The 23,854-nt window shown below is 43.7% G+C and overlaps 1 protein-coding gene across 4 annotated transcripts in view; it reads left to right on the top strand.

Moving 5' to 3' along the window:
- Window positions 1-801: 801 nt before the first annotated feature.
- Window positions 802-23,854, top strand: part of LOC125460846 (SLIT-ROBO Rho GTPase-activating protein 1-like) — a 269,583-nt gene continuing 246,530 nt past the window's right edge. For 3 of the 4 annotated variants that reach the window (XM_048548950.2, XM_048548951.2, XM_048548948.2), the window contains exon 1: window positions 803-1,425. In XM_048548950.2, the coding sequence (XP_048404907.1) occupies window positions 1,359-1,425 (67 nt within the window). In that variant the 5' untranslated portion in view covers window positions 803-1,358. Of the gene's footprint in view, window positions 1,426-23,854 lie in introns of all 4 variants that reach the window. The other variant, XM_059652548.1, reaches the window with a different exon arrangement.

Genomic DNA, 23,854 nt, shown 5'->3' with positions numbered 1-23,854 from the left:
TGGATCGCTGTGTGCTGGGGAGAATTGTATTACGTGGGCAGCCCAGTGTCCTTTACCTTTCTGGTTTGGCAACGTCTAATCCGTGTTTGTTATCAAACTTACATGTTTGGCGTTTTGACTAAAAACACATTTTGACCCTCTTCCCCACAGATGCTGCCAGACCTCCTGAGTTTCTCCAAGGAAGGGGTGAGGGTAGGGGTCGGGGGTGGGAGAAGTAAGAGGTGGGGGGGTAGGGGTCGGGGGTGGGAGAAGTAAGAGGTGGGGGGGTAGGGGTCGGGGGCGGGAGAAGTAAGAGGTGGGGGGGTAGGGATGGGTGGCGGAAAGGAAGACGAAGTTGAGGGGGAAGGGAAATGGGAGAAAGGAGGGAAGGAAGGAGGGGGGAGAGGAGTGGGAAGGAGAAGAAGGGGACGGAGAAGTGTGGGGAAGGAGGAGTGGTACTAGTGGAGAGAAGAGGGGATGGAGGAATGAAAGGGAGGAGGAGGAGGAGAAAGACTAGTGAGGGTGAGTGGAGTGGAGTGGAGCAATGGAGGAGAGAGAAGAGGTGAGGATGAATACAGAGTAGAGAAGAGGAATGAGGTGATGGAGAAGTGAGGGGAAGGAGTGATGAGGAGGCGGGCGCAGTGAAGGAGTGAGAGCCCCGCCCCCTGGCCCTACCATTGGTCACAGACGTTCTATTTCGAACGTTGCCCAGGCGACGGGAGACGGGAATGGTCAGAGTCTGTATCAATCTCAGCCGGGGGCTGGTTTCCGCTGTCCCTGGTGAAAGCTGAGTCAGTCAGTCTCTCCGGCAGCAGGAGCTGGGGCTCTGGTAAACTTTAATCCTAGGCACCTCATTGCAATTTCCTCTATTTCCACTGACCACCCCCCCCCCCCCCACACAACATTCTCTCTGTTTCTCTCCGCTCAGACTGAGAGAAGCTGCGGATTGTGTGAAATGAACTGTCTCCCTGGTTGTTACTGAGGTTCTAAGAGTCTTTTAAGACCTGGAAAAAAAACAGGAAGAGGGCATCAGTCAGCGCTGCTGCAGTTGATACACCAAATCCATTAGTTCGCAGAGTTGTGTGACAAACCGCGACCAAACGAAAATGCTTTGCGAACTTATACATCAGTATCACCAGGCTCAGCAGCGAAGGGCGCAGATCGCCGTGTAGCTAGGTGTCTGTGCACATCTCTCCCCCCCTCTCTCTCTCTTCCCTCTGGGATCACCGGGGTGACCAAATCAGATTCCGATTGTGTTCAGCAACTCACTCCATACCGCCTTCCAAGTGAATGCCATCGATAGCGGGCACGGATTTTGGGACGTTATTGTAAAGGACAGCACGTAGAGCGGCGAAAGAGTTTGGAGAGGGGGCCAGAAGATGTCAACCCCTGCCAGGTATAAGAAAGATAAAGAAATCATAACCGAGTATGAAGCGCAAGTCAAAGGTAAGATGTGTTAATGCTTCCTATTGTGTGTGTGTGAGAGGGCTGGCTCTATGGTTGCTCATTGTCACGGATCCGTTTGTGAGGGTTGCCATACGAAAGCAATAGTGTCCAAACTGAGCCGTTGCAGCGGGGGTTCCGTGCAGAGGGAAAAACTATTAAACCGCTCGGTGTAGAAGGGGATTTGCAATTCAAACGAGCGAGGCGTTTGCAAGTGTGTGACATGACGCGAACGTGCAGGAAGCATGAAAAACCCTGTTTGAATCTGGTCAAAGCACTGGGCCCTCCTGTTTAGGATTGATTTGAAGAATGTTTCAAATATCGAACTTCCATCAAAAAAACCCCAAATTGCCCTGCCTTATCTCCCCCCCCCCCCCAAACCCCGAAACATTCCTTGATTGTTTATTGGTGCCTTGGTTAAATTCCTTGATTTTTAGCTTGGACTGTTTTCCCATGTGGCTTCCAGCGTCAGCCGTAGAGAGATGGCTTGATCCCCTTTTTGGCTGCCTTCCAGCAAAGTTCAGTCTTCAGTTGCAAGTAGGGTAGTTCCAGTTATTTTGTGCCAGACGACTTGCTTCAAGCTCCGGCTCGGCTGCAACCCGGTGTCTTGCTGTTCGGAGTTCAGTTCGTGGACAGGGGCGAAGGAGGGGGTGACTGGGAACATGTTCTGATCTCCCAGCACACTGCAATTTCACTTGCAGTGTTTCCTCCCGCGTCGTTAAAGTTCCATTTCCGTAAAATCATTATTAATAAACCCCACCCAACCCCCCAAAAAGATACAAGCTAGCGGTGAATGAATTGGTCAAAAATTAGGGAAAGTAACATCGAAACATGCTGCAGCGATTTCAATAGCGCGAGTTGCATCTTTGATCGTTAATCTTTCCGTTCCAAATCACCCCGTCTTCCCCCGACAGGATGCTTCGGAATAAAGTGCTGGAAGAATTCAGCAGCATCTGTGCAGAAAAAAACAGTTGACATTTCGAATCTAATGTCTAAATCTAGTAAGAGTCAACGATGACTCAAGATGGTTATCCGTGTTTTTTTCTCTCTCTCCATAGATACTGCCACACATGCTGAGTTTCTCCAGCACTCTGGTTTTATTTCAGATTTCCAGCATTCGCAGTATTTTGCTTTAGTCTGAACTAAGAGATTCGCCCGCGGCAAGTCAGCATTCAAGGCAGTGAAATCGGAATAGGTCACTAGTTAGTAACTAACTTACAGCGTAATTTTGCATCGAGGCCTTGACTTTTTTTTATAAAAACTTGGATGTAAGAATAGAAATTGCTGGAAAAAAACTCAGCAGGTCTGGCAGTATTTGTAAACAGAAATCAGAGTTAACCTTCCTCACCTGTGTGTTATTTTTTTAAACACGAAACAAAACAAATTGTTGGAAAAGCTCAGCTCACTGTTGTGCTCTAAGAGTATGTAAAAGTGGATCCGAAATGAGGACGTTGGGTGTCACGTTGTGATCGTTCAGAAGTGTATTTGCAGCGCACTCAAATGTCCAAACAGGTTAACATTGGACCACCGCTGAAGTAGGACACGTGTCCCTGATGTTGCTGAAGTTGGAAGGTTGTGTAAATTTAACCCTAAGTCCTTCCTGTTGCTGTTTACGGTGAGAGGCGCAACAGTTGATGTTTGCAGTAACGCCTTGTTAGCATTACACTAATGTTCGTGTCTGAACTTCTATTGATCGACGGGGGAGAAAATGCAAAACTCCCCACCCCGCTGTTTGCCAATCGTTTTGCAAAGGAATCGCCAGATAGTTTAAATAGACTCGTGTGCTGCAGCACAGCTGTTTGTGAACTCACATTGGCAGTGAAGGTGCAGAGATAGAAACTGCATAAACATGATTAACTGGTTCCAGCCAGGGTGTAAACTTCCAGGAAGTGATGATGAAAGCACATTGTGAAATCATCAGATACTGGGAAAATGGATAAAACAGCCATGTGGAGCACAGGCTTTTCATGTTGAATTGTGATTCACATCCTGGGAATGTATTGTCAAGTAAACAGGGTCTTTTTTTCAGCGCGTTTCCAGCTAAATAATACTCGAGGTAGAAGCTTTGCGCCAGCGTGGAGGAAATGTCAATTTAATGTAAAACCCTTAACCCGTTCCTTGTGTGAATCCTGCTATTTCAGCTATCCAGACATTTGGTATTGCAAAAAACGCTGTGCCCATAAAGTCAATGTCTATAATTAAGACTGTAGTCAGTCGTTAGCCAACCTCAGTTATTTCTGTTTGACTAACAGTTTCAACATAACAAAATAGTTCTCTCTCCACCCCCCACCCAGGTTAACTAATTTCATGTCCAATGATAACCCAACACTTCTGTTTCATTCATGAAGGGCTACTCGGCCCTTCGAGGCTGTTCTGCCACTCAGTAAGATCAGGGCTGATCTGGTTTTTAACTTCAACACTATGCTCCTACAGACCCCAATAATCATTCATCTCATTGGTAATCAAGTCTGTCTTAAAACTGTTTAAACATTCAGCATCCTCTACTTTTTAAAGACTCTTAGCCCTCACAATAAAACGTTTCCTCATCTCTATTTTAAATGGACAATCCCTTATCTTTAAACTCTGACCCCAGTTCTAGATTTCCCCCCACAAGAGGAAACATAATTTTTGCATCCACCCAGTCAAGTCCCCTTAGGATCTTGTATGCTTCAATTAAGTCATTCTGACATTGCTAAATTTCAACAGACAATTAGTCTGTCCCACTTTTCCTTATAAGGCAATCTAGCCAATCAGAATGTGGGCATTACTGGCTGGGCCAACATTTGTTGCTCATTCCTAATTACCTGGACAGTTTGTGACCCCACATTGCTCTGATGTCTTATGTAGGCCAGACCAGGTACAAATAGGAGATTTTCTTACTGAAAGAATGTTAGTGAACCAAGTAAGTTTTTTTTATATAGCACCAACAGTGGTTACATAAAAACCAAAAGAACTGTGGATGCTGTAAATCGGGAACAAAAACAAAGTTGTTGGAAAAGTTCAGCAGGTCTGGCAGCACCTGTGAAGGAAAAAAAAGTTAATGTTTCAGGTCCGGTGGTTACATGGTCGGCGTTCAGCCAGTTTTTATTCCAGATTTTATTGAAATCAGTTGCCTCTAACAATTCTCAGAACTAATGTTAAGAAGGCATTCAGCACACTTGTCTTCAAGGCTCAGAGCATTGAATATAGGAGACAGGATGTCATGTTAATGTTGTACAGGACGTTAGTGAGGCCTTTTCTGGTCACCCAGTTATAGTAAGGATGTTATTGAGCTGGAGAAGATTCAGAAGAGATTTACCAGGATGTTGCTAGGAATGGAGGCTTTGAGATAAAGGGAGAGGCTAGATAGACTGGGACTTTTTTTCCCCTGGAGCATAAGAGGTTGAGGATTGACCTTGTGGAGGGTTATAAAATCATGATGGGTATAGATGAGGTGAACGACAGGTGTCTTTCCCTACGGTGGGGGATTTCAAGTCTACGGGCATAATTTTAATGTGAGAAGAGAAAGATTTAAAAAATACCTGAGGGGAAGGTTTTTTACACAGGGAGTGGTTCCAGAGGAAGTGGTGGATGCATGTACAGTTATAATGTTTAAAAGACATTTGGATGAGTACATGAATGAAAAATGTTTGGAAGGATCACCATGATTGCCAATACCGTATCATATTCATGATGGTTGTAAGTTTTAAAAGTGCAAAGCTGTCCTGGGAAGCTGGTTCAACCGATGAATACTCCATGTGCACTGACTTGTGGAATAAGGCACTCAATAAAGAAGAGGTGCACGCTGTAAATTCTTCGTTCATTAAAGCCCCTCAAATCATCTGAAACTGTCCGGAAGCTAAGCTTTTCTCAGCAGGAGGTACAGGTTCCAGACAGAGTCAAAGAAGTGAAACACTTTAACACTGTCATCAGCTGTTTGTGGAGCCCTGTTGACAGGACGTGGAAGCAAGTTTCTTCTCCCTTTGTACAGAGAGTGGAGTTGTAGATGTTACATGGTGGGTTTCGATGAAAAGCAACTGATAGAAGGCACAAACAGAACATTCTGTTTTTAATTATCTTCTTCAATATCTTTTTTGAAGTTGATGTAATTAAGTTCACTCGTCATAAATGAACAGGTTATTTGTGATCTTACTAGGCTGAAACTTAGAATGTACAATTCTATGTAAAACGGCTAATGAAACAGATCATTGGAACCATTGCATTAGTGCCATTGTTTATAATGCATCAGAATTTCCTCATGCCTTTGATTCATTTTATTCCTCTCTCGTGTCCTCTTAAATGCATCTCTGCAGTTCATCTGAACTGCTCTCTGTGGTAATGAAGTTGAATATTCTAACCATTCTTTTGGTAAAGTAGTTTCTGTTGCGTTCCCTCAGATTTCTTAGTGACAGTTTTATTTTGGTGACCTTTAGATTTGATCCCCTCCAAAAGTGGAAGCATTCTGTTGAGATGCCAACCACCCCCCCCCACCTTCTCAGATTTTAATAAGCTGAAGTGAAAACTTATTTGTAAAGTTCAGTTCCAGTATATTGTGCAGGTCTTGGACGTGGCAGCAGTAATGTACTCATGAATGTTGAACTGCCGTTGACGAATAGATTTCCAACGTAAGCAGCAAATTGCAATGCTTTATTCATAAATACCATGCTGGTGTCTCTATTCTGCCCTGAATTACCATCAAAGCCTCTGACTGTAGTGCTTTATGTTTTTGCTGCTCTATGTGGCATTGATCACAAATGAACACAATGATCATTTTGTTTAGCTGAAAAGCTGTTTTTAAAAGCGGTTTGACAATGCCCTTGCATTGCTGTATGCCTGTGCCTAACTAGTCAGTGTTTTGGTAGATGTGATCTTAGAAATAGATATGCTGCATATTTTTTACAGAAATTGCACTTCCAAATTAAATATCACTGCTACAGCTTTTAGTTCGATGTGCCAGCATTCTAAGTATTCAGAAGCTCTTTTATTTTTAAAAAAAGGTGAATAATTCATTAAAATACTCCGTTGACAAAATGGCTAATCTCTTACCTGATATTCTTATCACATACTGCAGTGCAATGCCACTTTCTGAATGCCCATTCTGTTTTGTACATGTTTAGGAATAGAATAGATTCTGAATTTTATACAGCTTGATTATCCTAGCACTGTTACATTCAATAACTCTCTGTATTTTAAATTCAAAAACGTTTCAGTAATTGAATTCGTACATTATGGATTTGTTCCCCTCTTAATGTTAAGCTGCCACATTTATATTCCAAGAAGGGTGGGTTATCACCCAGTTTTGCCTATGTTTAGTTACAGCCATTCTAAAGTCCTTATCCATACTTCTGTGATCTCCAGATAACGCTGTTCCAGTATGCCATTGTGTGACCTCTAACCCCTCTCCCTCCAAGTGGCCCAAGTTTAAAGTAGCCGAGATTTGAGTGACCCAAATCTTATGCACACCAGTCCACCGCACCAAGCAGATGTTATAATTGCCCACCACCCCAGATGCTGAAAAGGACTGCGATGAACTGCCTGCAAGTGTGGAGGAGGCAGACTCAATTGAAGCATTCAAGAAGGCTTTGGTGATGTTTCAATTCAAATCAATGTTCCCCATAACCCTGCACAAACAGGAGAATGGCTCTAAGTCATAATGCTCATTTGGGGAACTGATGCATATAGAATGGACAGAATGGCCTCATCCTCACCTTCACAATTCTGATTATGTGTGGAAATTAGAATAATGCGTCAAACTCAACGTCTGATCCTCAGAATAATACTTAAGGGCAAATTTATTACTTAGGCTAATGAGTATGTTTAAGTGATGTAATGCACAATAGCTATAATGTCTTGTTTGATGTCTCAATGGTATTATTTATTGAAATTATATGCTATTATGAAACCACCAGAACTGATGGAAGGCAATATCACAGAAAGATGAGTGTGGGAAAATCATTCAGTGTGGGACAAACACAAGGCTGGTCTAAGGTGTTAGAGTTGTCTATAAGTGAGAGACATAAACATGGTAGAATAAGGCTTAGTTGGTGCTGTTGCCCATCAGGTCTTAGCCTCATGTGATCTGATATCTTCATAATGCAGCTCCTTACACGCATACTCAGTCGTTATTGTTAACCCTTTACTCTACAATTACTAAAAGAACATCAGTGCGATAATTGTGGAAACAGTTTTTTAATGTTTGCTGTAGGCAGGTGAATTACTTGGTTGAACTGCTGCAGACCATGTGGTACAGTTATGTGCCAGTGGCTCTAATGCAACTAACCGGCAAGATATGCCATTTCAGAGAGCACTTGACAGTTAATTTCACTGGTTTGGGTCTGGAGTCACATGTAAATCTTTCAGGTAAGGATGGCAGATTTACTTCCCCTGATCATAAGTGAGCCAGTTGGAGTTTTACAAACCAGTCGTTTCATGGTTAGCTATTTTTATTTATTCCCACATTAATTACATAGAAACATAAAAATAGGTGCAGGAAGGAGTAGGGCATTCAGCCCTTTGAGCCTGCACTATCACTCATTACTTATGCAATCCCAGCATCCACTCCCGCTTTCTCCCCATACCCCTTGATCCCTTTAGCTACAAGGGTCAAATCCAGCTCCCTCTTGAATATGTATGACGAACTGGCCCCACAATTTTTGTGGGTGACAATTCCACAGGTTTACAACTCTGAGTGAAGAGATTCTTCCTCATCTCAGTCATGAATTGCTCACACTTATTCCTCGACTGTGACTCCTCAGTCTGGACTTCCCCAACATCAGGAACATACTTCTCTCTTCTGGCCTGTCTAGTCCCATCAGGATGTTATGTGTTTCTGAGATATCCCCCGCCTTCTTCTGTTACAGTCCTGAGATTTGAACATATGTCCCTGGATCATTAGTCTAAACATTTGGGTTATTTGAAACCATTGTGTCCATGATCCACGAGCACACTTCTCAGTCATTGCCACAAAATGTGCCCTTGCTGTCGTGTCTTATATATTTCAAAATTTATGCCCTTTATACCACCTCTTCCCTCACTTTGCAAGGCCCAACCAGATCATGTAATTTCCTTGATCAGTACTTTGTTTTTGTTATTCTTTTGTGGAATCCTGGTGTAGCTGGTGAGGCCAGCATTTGTTGCCCATCCCTAACAGGCAGACTAACTCATTTCAGAGTTAAGAGTCAAACAAATTGTGAATCTGGAGTCATATATATGAGCCAGACCAGGTTATGTTGGCAGATTTCCTTTCTTAAAGGACATTAGTGAACTACATGAGTTTGTGACAGTTTCATAGTTACCATTATTGAAATGATTCTAGATTGTATTTAGTTCTATTATTTTTATTTAAATTCTACCAGCTACTGTCATGGGGTGTGAACTCATTGTCTTCAAACAAGGTATGGGTCTCAGAATTCTTTAATCAGTAACATAACGACACCATCAGCTTCCCCTAAATTTAACTCCTCGCATTATGCTCTCGTCTGCTTTTGTGAGATTGAGAGCTGATTGGGTGACGATAAAACAAAACCTGTTCAACTAAAATGCAGAATTAGTTAACATAAACTTGTAGCATAAAAATATAAATGTTTACCACCCTCCCACCGCAACAAATCCAAAACACATGCATGCACACACCCTCACACTTTAACTGTCTTCGACTCAAAAATTCTAATAAAACAGATTCTCCAAAACAACAGCCATAAACTCACTCCTGATGCAGTGAGGCATTTTCTCAGATGTGAGTTAAAGCAATCAAGACCAGAAGTTATCAGAAACCATGTAGTTTTCAAGATTTGCTTAATTTTATGAAACAAAATGTTCCAATGTGCCTTTTCCTTGATCTGTATGTTTAAAAACAAAAATCCTGATGTATCCACAATCTTTCAAACTCGGATCCACAAAAGCGTGAAGCATCATCAGTAAAATGGGCTCTTGCTGTACTGTGATAATAAAATGTGAGGCTGGATGAACACAGCAGGCCAAGCAGCATCTCAGGAGCACAAAAGCTGACGTTTCGGGCCTAGACCCTTCATCAGAGAGTGCGATGGGGTGAGGGTTCTGGAATAAATAGGGAGAGAGGGGGAGGCGGACCGAAGATGGAGAGAAAAGAAGATAGGTGGAGAGAGTATAGGTAGGGAGGGGATAGGTCAGTCCAGGGAAGACGGACAGGTCAAGGAGGTGGGATGAGGTTAGTAGGTAGGAGATGGGGGTGCGGCTGGGGTGGGAGGAAGGGATGGGTGAGAGGAAGAACAGGTTAGGGAGGCAGAGACAGCCTGTCTGCCTCCCTAACCTGTTCTTTCTCTCACCCATCCCTTCCTCCCACCCCAGCCGCACCCCCATCTCCTACCTACTAACCTCATCCCACCTCCTTGACCTGTCCGTCTTCCCTGGACTGACCTATCCCCTCCCTACCTCCCCACCTATACTCTCTCCACCTATCTTCTTTTCTCTCCATCTTCGGTCCGCCTCCCCCTCTCTCCCTATTTATTCCAGAACCCTCACCCCATCCCCCTCTCTGATGAAGGGTCTAGGCCCGAAACGTCAGCTTTAGTGCTCCTGAGATGCTGCTTGACCTGCTGTGTTCATCCAGCCTCACACTTTGTTATCTTGGATTCTCCAGCATCTGCAGTTCCCATTATCTCTTGCTGTACTGTAATTGGTGCATTTGATTTCAGGAAGCAGTTATTGGAAATCAAAAGTTACTTGTTAGTTGCAAAATTGATCAGGGTGTCAAGTATTGCCAACAGTATGGCATGAATTCGTTCTTTTCCTCAACTTACTTTCCCACACAGAAATGGAATTTGCTATTACTTAGAATATCCACACTGTCTGCTGCAGTGTGCTGTTGTGCTAATTCACCCTGTACATTAAGGATTCCCTCCACACTCCTGTAAGAAATAAGTTACTTAGCCCCAAGTGGACTCGTTGGGCCGACGGGCCTGTTTCCACACTGTAGGAAATCTAATCTAAATCTAATCTAATCATAACAAAGTGTGAAGCTGGATGAGCACAGCAGGCCAAGCAGCATCTCAGGAGCACAAAAGCTGACGTTTCGGGCCTAGTCCCTTCATCAGACACCTTTCTCCAGCATCTGCAGTTCCCATTATCTCTGTACATTCTCCCAAACTGTTTCGCAGCCAATGAAGTTTAGTCACCAGTTTGCCTACACAGTTCCTGCAAAACAGCAATACAGTAAATGAACAATTTTTTAAAAATTAATTGGCATTCAGAACTTTGGCCAGGAGTCCCCTGTTCTTCCTAGAATAGCACTTTGGAATCTTTTCCACCCGCTTGTGGGGATAAACATAGCACTCCGGTATAGCTTCAGCTGTGCCGCATTGAGAGCGCCAACCTAGGTTAGATTGTAGGGCTGTTGTGGTGCTGTTTTAGTGTCCCTACCTCTGAAAAAGAGATCTGGGTTGAAGTCCCACCTTCTCCAGAGGTGTATCACTGAGCAGGTCGAGTTTGGAAACTATGCACCTCTCGACCAGGAGGCCTGGGTTCAAGTCCCACTTCCCCAGAGGCATATCGTAACAACTTTGAACAGATTAATGAGAAAATATCTAGTTTGAGTTATGTGCACAAATTCTGGAGTAGGACTTGAATTCACAGCCTTCTGACTTGAAGGCAAGGGTGCTACCTACCACTGAGCTGCAGGTGACAATACACATTTTTCTTTACTTGGGTCCTAAGATCTATGTTGACAGTCTTTTGGCTTTCTCTACATACCTACAACAATTCTGTACATGCATCAGCAGCTATTGGTGCTCAGACTGGGGAAAGGATGTACGAGTGTGGTAGGTACATTCCGTAAATTAGTACAAAATTGCTTGTTCCGCACATGTGCGATGTACAAGGTAGTTCTAATTTTTTAAAAAGACCTTTTCCTCTCCTGAATTATGTTTTCCAATAATCCCCTTATTCAAGTCATATTTTTATCTCCAGAATTAGTATGGGTAAATGACAATCTGTAGTTAAATCGAACTTTCTAAATTGATAGCTTATGGTAACGTTGCTACAATTTGGAAGTTAAATTTATTCTTGGCCAGAACTCCTGGATGATGTAAAGTGAAAAACAGATGACTAGGCATATGCCAAGGCAATTTTCCATCATTCTCCTGATGTAGCTTTCCAAGTTCCTTGAACATTCAGCCTTTTTTTTTCCATGGAGTTCAGCCTTGGTGCTTTTCTGCTCATCAGTGAAGTATGCTTGAGAACACAACCGAGTTTCACTCCCCCGTCAATTTTATCATCTCGCCTCAATGTCAGACACTCCCAGGACAGATGCAGCCACGGCCAGCTGCAGAATTCTTCACTCCTTTCGCCTTTTTCCAAGTGAAGTTGGTCTAAGGGCTCCATGATGTGGACCACTATGAAATTGAGCAAAAAGTTACGTCCATGGGAGGGAGAAAGTAGAGACTGACTCAAATGTATCAACGCAAGCAAAAATATCTGACTCTGTCCCAACAGGTTGCCTTATTCCCATGCTAACGAGATTTTAGCCAATAGTGATTTATGTACAACCTGTCAGTATTTGATCAAAGTCTGCAGTGTTAGAAAAATGGTGCATTTAGAAAGAAACTTAGGTTTGCTCTGGTTTCCTTTGACAGTCCAAAGATATGAAGGTTATGTGGATTGACCATGTTAAATAGTCCACACTGTCCAGTAATGTGCAGGTTAGGTGGATTAGCCATGAGAAATGCAGGGTTACCACGATAGGGTAGGGAGGTGGATCTGAAAGGAATGCTGTTTGAAGGGTTGAAGTGGACTTGATGGGCCAAATGGTCTGCTTCCACGCGGTGGGTTTTCTATGATTTTATTAAACCGTTGAATTTTGTGCAACCTTTAATGACATTCTAAAGTTCCTTTCTTTTAATTTGTTTTTGGGATGAGGCCATTGCTGGCTATGCCAGTATTTATTGACCATACCTTATTGCCCAGAGGGTGTGGGTCTGCTGTCCCATATGGGCTACACCAGGTAAATATGGCAGTTTCCTTTCCTAGAGGACATTAGTGAACCAGATGGGTTTTTCCGACAATTGACAATGGATTCATTAGACTTCTATTTCCAGATTTTTAAAAGAAAATTAATTCAATTTCCAGCATCTGCCCAGAACATAACTGAAAACAGCAAATGCTGAAGATCACAGCGGGTTAGGCAGCATCCATGGAGAGAGAGCAAGCTAATGTTCAAGTCTGGATTACTCTTCATCTGACTCAAAACATTAGCTTGCGCTCTCTCTCCATGGATGTGGCCTAACCCGCTGTGATCTTCAGCATTTGCTGTTTTTTGCCCACAACATTATCTGACTTTCTAAATTAAAAGTCCAATGATAATGCCAGTAGGTCGTTGCCTCCCCAATGAGGAGTTTTTGAATGGTTATTCAAGTTGTTAAAGTTTAGGATTTGTTGCGACATAGGAAATATGCTGCTGCCAAGCACAATATGCAAATAGCCAGATAATCTGTCTTTTAGTGATGTTGATTGAGGAGTAAACATTGATCAGGACTTTGTAGTGGACCTCCGTGCTCTTTTTCATACAAGCACTCTTGGCATCTTCTAGGTTAACCAAAGAGAATCTTGGTTAATATCTTTTGAAACTTCCAACAGTGCAACACTCCTTGTCCCTGAGATGCCTTACTTGATCTTTGTGCTCATTTCTCTGATTGTTTAGGTGCTGGTGTCGGACTGGGCTGGACACAGTCAGAAACCACACGGCACAAGGTTATAGCCCAACAGCCTATTTGAAAATGCAAGCTTTCAGCGTAGCCCCTTTGTCAGGTGAAGGGGCTACACCCTGAAAGTTAGTATTTTGAAATAAACCTGTTGGACTGTAACCTGGTGTCATGCAAATTCCTTTCTTTGGAATGAGACTTGAAACCACAGCCTTTGGACTCCAAGGTAAGCACTTTACCCACTGAGTCACAGTTTTAATGTATCCCCAGTCCTGCACCCAGGCTTTGTGTAGTCCTGCGTGCTGACATTGTGTTAAGAATTGGAACAGTGCCTAGCATTACTTTTAAAGTAATGTTTTCTTCATTCACTTGGTTGAATTTTCCTCTGTTTGTGGTGTGCTGTTGGAACTTGTATCTTCCATTACTGCAAAGGTTACAGCTGCCAAGTTTCGTATGTGGCTTTATATTATTAACTGATGTGTTGCTTCATTAAAGCTGCATGAGTCAACAATGGTTTTCTAAATTATTAGCAGCTTTTAGGATAGGAGTATCCTGAACAGAGAGCTAGAGCATTAGCCCACTTTAAAATTCCACAACCATAAAACATTTGGGAGGCCATTTGGCCCAGAATGAATGTGCTAGCCTGTTGAAAGCAAATAGTTCTGTAGTCCTAAAAAAAAGATTGCTAGCTTAACTTCACAATTTGCTGCCTTTTGAAAGTTAGGTGTGAATCTGTTTCCACGGACCTCTCAGGCAGTTGATTCCACATCTCTATTGAGGCTTGCAGTTTGGATCTTTCATCGCCACTTGTTCTGTTGGATATTCACCACACCCTTTTCTTTTACAGATACTTTTTAAGAAATCAGTCATGCGATGTAGGCATCATTGGCTGAACTTAATTGACCTAGGGAACGAGGTGCTGAGCTGCCTTCTTGAGCTACGGCAGCCCTTGGGTGTTTGTACACCCTCGGTGCTATTAGGATGGGTGTTCCAGGAAGAAGGAACATTGATCTAGTTCCAGGGCCGGATGTTGTGTGGCTTGGAGAACTTTGAAAGGCGTTTCTGCTCCCATGCTTCTGCTGCCCTCATTCTCCTTGGGGGTAGAGGTCATGGATTTAGAAGGTGCTGTCTAAGAAGACTTGGTGAGTTACTGAATTGTGGGGGCACACACTGCTGCTACTGTGCATCGATGGTGGAGGCAGTGAACGTTGAAGGTGATGGATGTGGTGCCAATCATGTGGACAGCTTTGTCCTGGGTGGCATTGAGCTTCTTGAATGTTGTTGGAGCTTCCAAACAAGTGGGAAGTGTTCCATTCTCCATCCTGACGTGTGCCTTGTAGATGGTGGACATGCTTTGGGGAGTCAGGAGGTGAGTTATTCGCTTCAGGATTCCTTGCCTCTGATCTGCTTCTTTTAAGCCACTGAGTTCATATGTCTAGTTCAGTTTCTGGTCAGTGATAACCCCAGAATGTTGATAGTGCACGATCCTCATTTGTTGAAGATGATCATTACCAGGCGTTCGTGCCATGAATGTTACTTGGCAGTTATTAACCCAAGTTGGATATTTTCCTGGCCTTGGTCCATTTGAACATGGACTGCTTCAGTATCTGAGGAGTCACAAGTGGTGATGAACATTGTCCAATCATCGGTGAATATCCCCACCTCTGACCTTATGATGGAGGAAAGGTCGTTGATGAAGCAGCTGAAGATGATTGGGTCTGGGGCACCACCTTGAGGCGCTGTTCGGGTGTTCTTGCATGCAGTGGTAGGTGTCCCTACCTCTGAGTGATGAGACCCAGGCTCACGTCCAGAGGTGTTCAATCTGAGGAACACCAGCAGCGATGTCCTGGAGCTGTGATGACTGACTTCCAACAACTGCAACCATCTTTCTTTGTGAAAAGTATGGCCCGCATCCAGTGCAGAGGTTTCCCCCATTGACTCCAATTTTACTGGGGCTGGTTGGGATCACATACTTGGTCACATGCAGCCTTGATGTCAAGGGCAGTCTCACGTCCTCCCTTGAGATCAGCTTTTTATGTCCAGTTTTGGACCAAAGCTGTTATAACTGGAGAGGACCTGGCAGTACCCACACTGTCGGATCTATTGTGTACTTGCAACACTTCACTTTTTTTTACCACAACTGGACAGCACAAATAAAGGAGATGTGTCCCTACTTCTGAAAAGGATTATAACAAAAAAAGTCTGACGCAGTCTTTCTCCCAACACCTTTGGGGAAAGAGAATTGGTGAGCTGGGTTTTGAGAGAACTGTCACAGGCGTCTTGAGCTGAATGGGTCATTGCTATAAGAATGAATGTAAGAAATTCTTTCATTTTACAAAGCACTTTGCATTGTGATGTCTAAATGAGAGTCCCAGAGAACCAAAGGGTGGGCTTCCTGACTATCCCGGCAACAACCTGCGTCCGCTAATGCTCCTTTTCCACTACCGTTGCATCTGATTCTATCCCACACCCACCTGCTTTCCACACCACGCACTCCCCCAACTCCAAGCAAAAAGCCAAAGTGGGAAGATGGTAGCTTTGTAGGCATGTCACTGATTTAGTCATCCAGAACCCCAGGCTAATGGCTTGAGAGGACGGTTCAGATCCCACCATGGTAGATGGTAACATTTGAATTGAATTGAATAAAATATGAAATAAAAAGCTGGTCTCAATGGCAACCGTGTAACCGTTGTCATAAAACACATCCAGCTGAGTCAGCATTAATTCATAGAAACCCTACAATGTGGAAGTAGGCCATTTAGCCCATCGAATCCGCACCAACCCTCTGAAGAGCATCCCACCCAGACCAGCCCCCTACCCTATCCCTACACACTACGGGCCACTCAGCGTGGCCAGTCCTCTTAAACTGCACATCTTCGTGCTGTGGGCAAAAGCCAGAGCACCCAGAGGATGTACACACTCCACACAAACAGTCGAATAGAACGCAGGTCTCTGGTGCTATGAGGCAGCAGTGCTAACGATTGAGCCAGCGTGGTCCACCGCTAATTGCCCAGGCAGTAGTCAAGAGTTAATCATGTCACTTCAGGTCTAGAGCACTCAGTCATTTCCATGTATCTCACTCCCAAAGTGGTTTTCTGCTAGTAAAGAACTTCTGTCAAAAATGTACGCACAGCAAACTCCCACAAAGAACAATGTGATATTGACCATGTAGCCTGCCTTTGTAGTGTTCGTTGATGGATATATATAGACAAGGATAACACCACTGATAACACAGTGTGAAGCTGGATGAACACGGCAGGCCAAGCAGCATCTCAGGAGCACAAAAGCTGACGTTTCGGGCCTAGACCCTTCATCAGATGAAGGGTCTAGGCCCGAAACGTCAGCTTTTGTGCTCCTGAGATGCTGCTTGGCCTGCTGTGCTCATCCAGCTTCACACTTTGTTATCTTGGATTCTCCAACATCTGCAGTTCCCATTATCTCTAACACCCCTCTGTTTTGTTTTGAAGTAGGCTTGTTAATACCGATAGCAAGGTCTTATGCACTTCGGCATCTCGTCTTAAAAGTAGCACCTCAGTTGTGCGACACTCCCTCCACGCTGCACTGGATATCAGTATTTTTTTATTTGATATGCAAACTGAGACCATGAGCAGAGGTGTAACCAATCCCAGAACCTTGTGACTCAGATGCAAAACATCTCCCATTGACTGACGTTTAAGAGCTAATGCAGCCAGTCTGATTTTATTAAACCACAGATATTGATTAATACCCTTCCGGATGTGTGTTTGAGCATTTTACCTGTTGAGGCAATGCTTATGCTAGCTCCTGTCATGTATGAAACTGGGCATTGAAGAATTTGACAAATTTATTGTAACAAACCTGTTTGTGTTACATGATTACGTTCCTGAGACACACAAGGGCTTACGTTGAGCTATTAAGTTACAATGCAGCAATATGCTTCCAGTTGAGTTTCATGCTTCAAATAACAAAAGGTAAGATGGAGTGTGAGATCTTTACAACCTCAGACTACATGCTGTGTTATAGTGATGTCGTGCACATCTAAGTGTACTGACCATGAGACAATTCACCTCCAAATAGTGTTTCACCTGCACATCCGCCAATGCGGAATGCTGCATCCACTGTACCCGGTGTGGCTTCCTCTACATTGGGGAAACCAAGCGGAGGCTTGGGGGCTGCTTTGCATAACACCTCCGCTCGGTTCGCAACAAACAACTGCACCTCCCAGTCGTGAACCATTTCAACTCCCCCTCCCATTCCTTAGACGACATGTCCATCCTGGGCCTCCTGCAGTGCCACAATGATGCCACCCGAAGGTTGCAGGAACAGCAACTCCTATTCCGCTTGGGAACCCTGCAGCCCAATGGTATCAATGTGGATTTCACAAGCTTCAAAATTTCCCCTCGCCCCACTGCATCCCAAAACCAGCCCAGCTCGTCCCTGCCTCCCTAACCTGTCCTCTCTCCTATCCCCTCCTCCCACCTCAAGCTGCATCTCCATTTCCTACCTACTAACCTCATCCCGCCCCCTTGACCTGTCTGTCCTCCCCAGACTGACCTATCCCTTCCCTACCTCCCCACCCATACCCTCCTCTCCACCTATCTTCTCCTCTATCCATCTTCAGTCCACCTCCCCCTCTCTCCCTATTTATTTCAGAATCCTCTCCCCATCCCCCTTTTCTGATGAAGGGTCTAGGCCCGAAATGTCAGCTTTTGTGCTCCTAAGATGCTGCTTCGCCTGCTGTGTTCATCCAGCTCCACATTTTGTTGTCTTTATATTTCCCAAGCCTGATGAAATGTGTTAGTCTGCTGGATTCTGGAATGTTATTGATGCTAACCTGGTGAAACGACTTCATCTTGCTGATGTGGTCAACTCCAGTGCAGTTTGTGGTGCTCCTAACTAAACTAAGCTGGAGTTGTGTATTGTATGTCCCTTGCTGAGTTTTGTTAATCCACAGTATTCACTACATTCTGGGGCAGAAGCTGTTACTGAGGGCTCAGGTTTTGCTTGACCTTGGAGCCAAACAATGAGGCTGTAAATGGAGAATCACAGCCACTGCACCACAGATGTGGAAGTCACCCAACCTAACCCTAATGGGGCTTCTGGATTAGATTTGCTAATCATTTCCTTCTCTCCCTTTACAATGGCAGACACCAGTGCACATTTTCACCAGGAACATTCTTATAAATGTGACAATTCTGCATGGATTTCTTTTTTGTAGCTTAACCATGCAGGTTGTCCCCAGATGTATGAACATCGTACATCGAATGAGATGCTATATTAATTTTAACTTTAAAATCCCAACATGTGACTGTTCTTACAAATAACTATTTTGTATTGTCTTCCAACCTGTTTACAAATTAACTTACAAATGTACTAAAGAACAGAACTCATTCATAACCCAGGGACTGCCTGTAAACCTATATTCAAGTATTAAAATACTAATCACTATGGGAGAGAATTGGCCTCTTTTTCTGGCTACTGAAAGCATCTGAATTCTTGGCCGCATTTCAAAAGAACCCTAAATGGTTTTTATTCACTCATGAAACGTGGTCATTGCTGGTTCAGCCATTCATGAACCAGATGAGGTTTTATGAGAATATTTACGTGGTTACCATTAAGTCAGTTTTTTAAATGAATTCATATTTTACCATCTGCCATGGTGGGATCTGAACCATCATCTCAGGGCATTAACCTGAGGCTCAGGTTGATCCTACCCACCTCCCCACTGTGGGGCTGTTGCTTGGGGTTCAGGGAGTGAGATGTAAAAATGAGGTGAGTGTGAGAGAGAGTTCGGGCCTGTAGGTAGTGGAAGCAGAGCACTGTTGGGGACAGGCTGCAGCTGTGATGTGTTGGTTAAAGGGCCTGCCTCATTCCTCTGGGACTTCTAGTTGTGTTGGAATTTATACAGCACTCTAACCATTGTCTCTCGCAGACCCCCCCCCCCCACTATGAAAATTCAAATTTATTTTTCCAACAATGTATGTTTCTATCATTTCCCCAGGGTAGAAGAAACCAAAAAGAGAGGCCATAGGTTTAAGTTGAGAGGGGAAAGATTTAAAAGGGACCTAAGGGGCAACTTGTTCGTGCAGAGGGTGTAAGTATGGAATGAGCTGTCTGGTTAGGTGGTGGAGACTGGTACAATTACAACATTTAAAAGGCATCTCAATGGGTACATGAATAGGAAGGGTTTAGAGAGATGTGGGCCAAATGCTGGCAAATGGGACTAGATTAATCTAGGATATCTGGTTGGCATGGACAAGTTGGACCAAATGGCCTGTTTCCATGCTGTATATCTCTGTGACTGTATAAGCTCGGTGTAGTTGCTTTTGGCTGAATGGTTTCTTTCTGTGCTGTGTAATTCTATGATGCTATGCTCGATTGTGGGTGGCACGATGGATCAGTGGTTAGCACTGCTACCTCACAGTGCCAGGGACTTGGATTTGATTACATCCTCAGGCGACTGTGCGCAGTTTGCAGGTTCTCCACGGGTCTCCTCCGGGTGTCCCAGTTTTGTTCCACAGTCCAAAGACGTACAGGTTATTTGGATTGGCCAATTTAAATTGTGAGCTATGGCGTCGGGGTGGGTCTGGATGGGATGCTCTTCAGTGGGTTGGTGTGGACTTGATGAGCTGAATGGCCAGCTTCCACACTGTAGGGCTTTGATAATGTTACCCAATTGCAGGCACGTGAGGGACTGGGAATGCTGAATCATTGAATCCCTACAAAGATTCAGCAATCCCAGTCCCTCACATGCCAGCAATCGGGTAACATCATCATCAAATCCCTACAGTGGGGAGACAGGCCCTTCAACCCAACAAGCCTACACCGACCCTTGAGCATCCCACCTAATCTACACTATGGTGAATTTAGCATGGCCAGTCCACCTAGCCTGCACATCTTTGGACTGTGGGAGGAAACCAGAGCACCCAGACGAAACCCACGTGCACACAGGGAGGATATGTAAACTCCACACAGATAGTTCCCCGAGGGTGGGATTAAACCCAGGTCCCTGGTGCTGAGAGGCTGCAGTGCTAACCACTGAGCCACCGTGCCACTCCCTTGCACAAGATTCACAAAAAGTGCAAAATGTCTGGATTCTATTGAAACCCTCAGGAGAAAATGGTACATGTGAGCTTGAAGGAACTGGATAAGAATTGACTTTGCTTCAACATCAGATTTTACATGGAGCATTTTTAATGTAACATTTTGATGCACATTCGGAGTTCGTACCTGTTGAGGGCTAAAATTGATATTGAATATTAATTAGGTATGTTAGTCGATGATTTTGACAATCTATAGTGAATTCTTTTTCCAAGGATGTTATTTTCCATCAAGAAGGTTACCTTATTTACTTTTCTCACTGACTCATGGTGAGCTTTGAAACCACAAAGGGGAACCAACCCAATGTAACTTATCATGTCCTTATGTCTGATGATGCATCTGTTTACTGTAGCTTTCTGACACTTGTAAATTTGTTAAATGTGGGCTGAGTGGAATATAAGTGGCTTTCCTATCGTACAACAGGCAGTCTGTCATTCATTTTTGCATGATGCTGTGTTTGCAAGCTGGAAGGCATGGACATTGTACAATATTTATGAGGTCCCATGCACTGTGGGATGTTTATCTGTGCTAGGTGCACAATATCACTGCTTGGTAAGAGTGTGAGGATCTGAAGTGAGATTAAGTGGGAAGAATTAATGCCAAATTTATTCGGTTTCTGTAATATGTCAGGTCCAACATGCATCCACATTCAAAGCAAGACAAACTTGAGCTTGAGTTTATATAAGGCAGTGCACAATGTCAGGACATCCACAGTACATTGCTGCTAATTATGTGCCTTTTTGAAGTGCAGCCACAACAGTAAGATAGGAAATGCAGCAATCACTTCATATACAGCAAGGTTATAACATTTTTAACATGGCCCCGCTCAGCTATGTTGTACATTGAACGTTTGCCCCAGAGCAGAATTTAATTGCAGGTTTTAAATGCATTAGTTCAACATTCTTGAAAGCCATACTTGTGAATCAGGGGACTCTGCTGCAGAGGGCTAGCTTTCCTTCATATGTTCAGACGTTGTGCATAAATCTTGAACTGTTCTAACCACAGCATTATTACCATAAATATGCACGTTATATTAACAGTTAGCCCCATGCTGGCTTCTCAAAATGTGCTTAGCATTCAATTGACGCAATTTGAACTTTCAAAAGAGAATTAGATGTATACTTGCAAAGAAAAACAATTACAGGGTTTCCGGGTAAGGGCAAGGAGTGGATCTCATTGAAAAACCCTTTGAAAGAACTGGCACAGAGTCAGTGGGCTGAATGGCCTGATTCTGTTCATTGTAAGTGTTTACTTCCTTGGCACTGCTTATAGTGAAGGTCATGCTGCTGTGGGTTTACTGATCAGTTCATTGTTTGTGATATTATTACTATCTGAGTGAAATAACAACAGTAATGTGCCATTGTTCTTTGTGACAAATTTAGCTTGTAGATTTTTCACAGCCGTGCGTTTGAGAATACCATGCCCATGTTTTGGTTTGTTTTATGTAACAAAAGTGAATTCAGTCACTAGCACAGAATAATTTTGCAAGTGATTTGTACAAGATTGATAATTTTCAGCAGTCTGTTGCCCCTGGACTTGTTTCCATCTTAAATTGTCATTGTGACAACAGTGGCACAGTTTGATAGCATCCCTTTTGTGAAATGGTTTTTATTCATTTACAGAGTGTGGGTGTTGCTAACTAGGCCAGTATTTATTGCCCTTCCTTAATTAGAGTCAACCACATTACAGGGGGCTTGGATTCACATGTAGGCCAGATCAGGTAAAGGTGACAGATTTCCTTCCCAAAAGGCATTAGTGAGCCAGAAGGGTTCTTCCTTGACAATATTAATTCCAGATTTTCACTGAATTCAAATTCTACCACCTGTCATGGCAGGATTTGAATTCAGGTCCCCAGAACGTTACCTGGATCTCTGAGTAATGGTCTAGCGATAACACCACGAGGCTATCATCTCCCGTGAGAGTTGGAAATCTCAGAGATTTCAGCATGTAATCCAGGCTGACTCTATCAGTGCATTGCAGAGTGAGCTATATGGTCTCTAGCGGCTGTCTTTTGGATGAGACTTCAAACCAAGGCCCACCTCTTAGATAGACATGAAACATTCCATTTCCACTTGAACAAGGAAGTTATCCTGGTCTATGTGTTTCCCTCAGCCAGTATAACTGGTCGTCATGGCAGTGGGACCTTGTTTTGTTCAAATTGATCACTAGCGTGTGCTGTGCATTAGGGTGATGACTGCACTTCATTGCCTAATAGGCTGTAAAATCTTATGGGAAGGCTCTCTTGTGGCACAGTGGTAGTGATCCATCTCTGAACAGGCTGATCAGAAAAATAGGTAAAACCGTTATAGGCCTGAAAGGCCTTCTAACTGTCTTTTCCTTCACCCCCTCACTTTTGCTTATAGAAAAAAAAATCACCTACACACAGAAACTGAGAAGGAGGCTTTTGTAAAATGCCAACAGATACAAGAGCCAATTAATTAACCCCAGTCCCTGTTGTACTCTTCTATCAGCCTCCCCCCTCTCTCCCTATTTATTTCAGAATCCCTTTCCCCTCCCCCTTTTCTGATGAAGGGTCTCAACCCGAAACCTTCCTGCTCCTCTGCTGCTTGGCCTGCTGTGTTCATCCAGCTCGACACCTTGTTATCTCCTGCTGTACTCTGTTGAGATTCCATCTGGTTCCCTCCTTATGCGAATCCTTTGCTGTGTCTGAAGGGAGGGAATATTATACGTGAGATGATTACTGTATCAAATGGAGTTCAAGTCCACACTTTTTTAGTGAGACATTTATTTGTCTCCATAAACTCACACCACTGCTTTATAACTGCCCTGTATTTATGTGACCAGCTGACCCTTAATATATCCATCACCTGTTCCCTCATTCCATTGGGTCTCAGGCATTCTTTCAGACTATATTAGATGATAACTGAAAGCAGCAGATGAAATTGGATGATGTTCACTTTTTTCTTAATGCTTCACACTCCACAGTCAATGTGCAACAGGAGGAGGTGAAAGCCTGGTGGTATTATCACTGGACTGTTAATCCAGAGACCCAGATAACATTCTGGGGACCCAGGTTCGAATCCTGTCACAGCAGATGGTGGAATTTGAATTCACTGAAGGAAAGGAAACTGTCATCCTCACCTGGTCTGGCCTATATGTGACTTTAGACCCACAGCAATATGGTTAACTCTTAACTGCTGTCTGGGCAGTTAGGGATGAGCAATAAATGCTGCCAAGCCAGTGACACCCTCATCCCATGAGTGAATAAAGGGGGGGAAAAAAAGTGCCTGGATTTTATAATAAGCATACTGTTTCTTTGTGATTAGACAGTCACAATGCTCTTGTATCTGTTCTGGATGCTTGTCCACTTTTCTACACCAGTGCATTGAGCAAATGTTTGCCAGAGTGACCATGAAAGAATTTCTTCCTCCCCCTGCATTGATATGCCTTAAAATCATTTGAACATACAATTACAGAGGGAGGTAGTTCAGTGCACCATGTCTGTACTGATCTCTGTAGGAGCATTTCACCTTGTGTCAGTTACAACTCAACCCCCTTGATCCATCAGGGCATATTGTAGACGACATGGTCTCTTTCGAACTGCTGTTATATATTGTGGTTCTAGCACTCCATTCTTTAAAAAAGCACCCAGAAACCAAGTCACCTCATAGCTCAAAGGCTTAAACAAATTTTAAGGCTGTAATTTTCATTGGGTTCAGTTTGTAAAAACGCTTTCCATA

This window comes from Stegostoma tigrinum, chromosome 18 (genome assembly GCF_030684315.1).
Source record: "Stegostoma tigrinum isolate sSteTig4 chromosome 18, sSteTig4.hap1, whole genome shotgun sequence".
NCBI lineage: Eukaryota > Metazoa > Chordata > Chondrichthyes > Orectolobiformes > Stegostomatidae > Stegostoma > Stegostoma tigrinum.
This window is presented reverse-complemented; position numbering and strand designations above follow the sequence as displayed.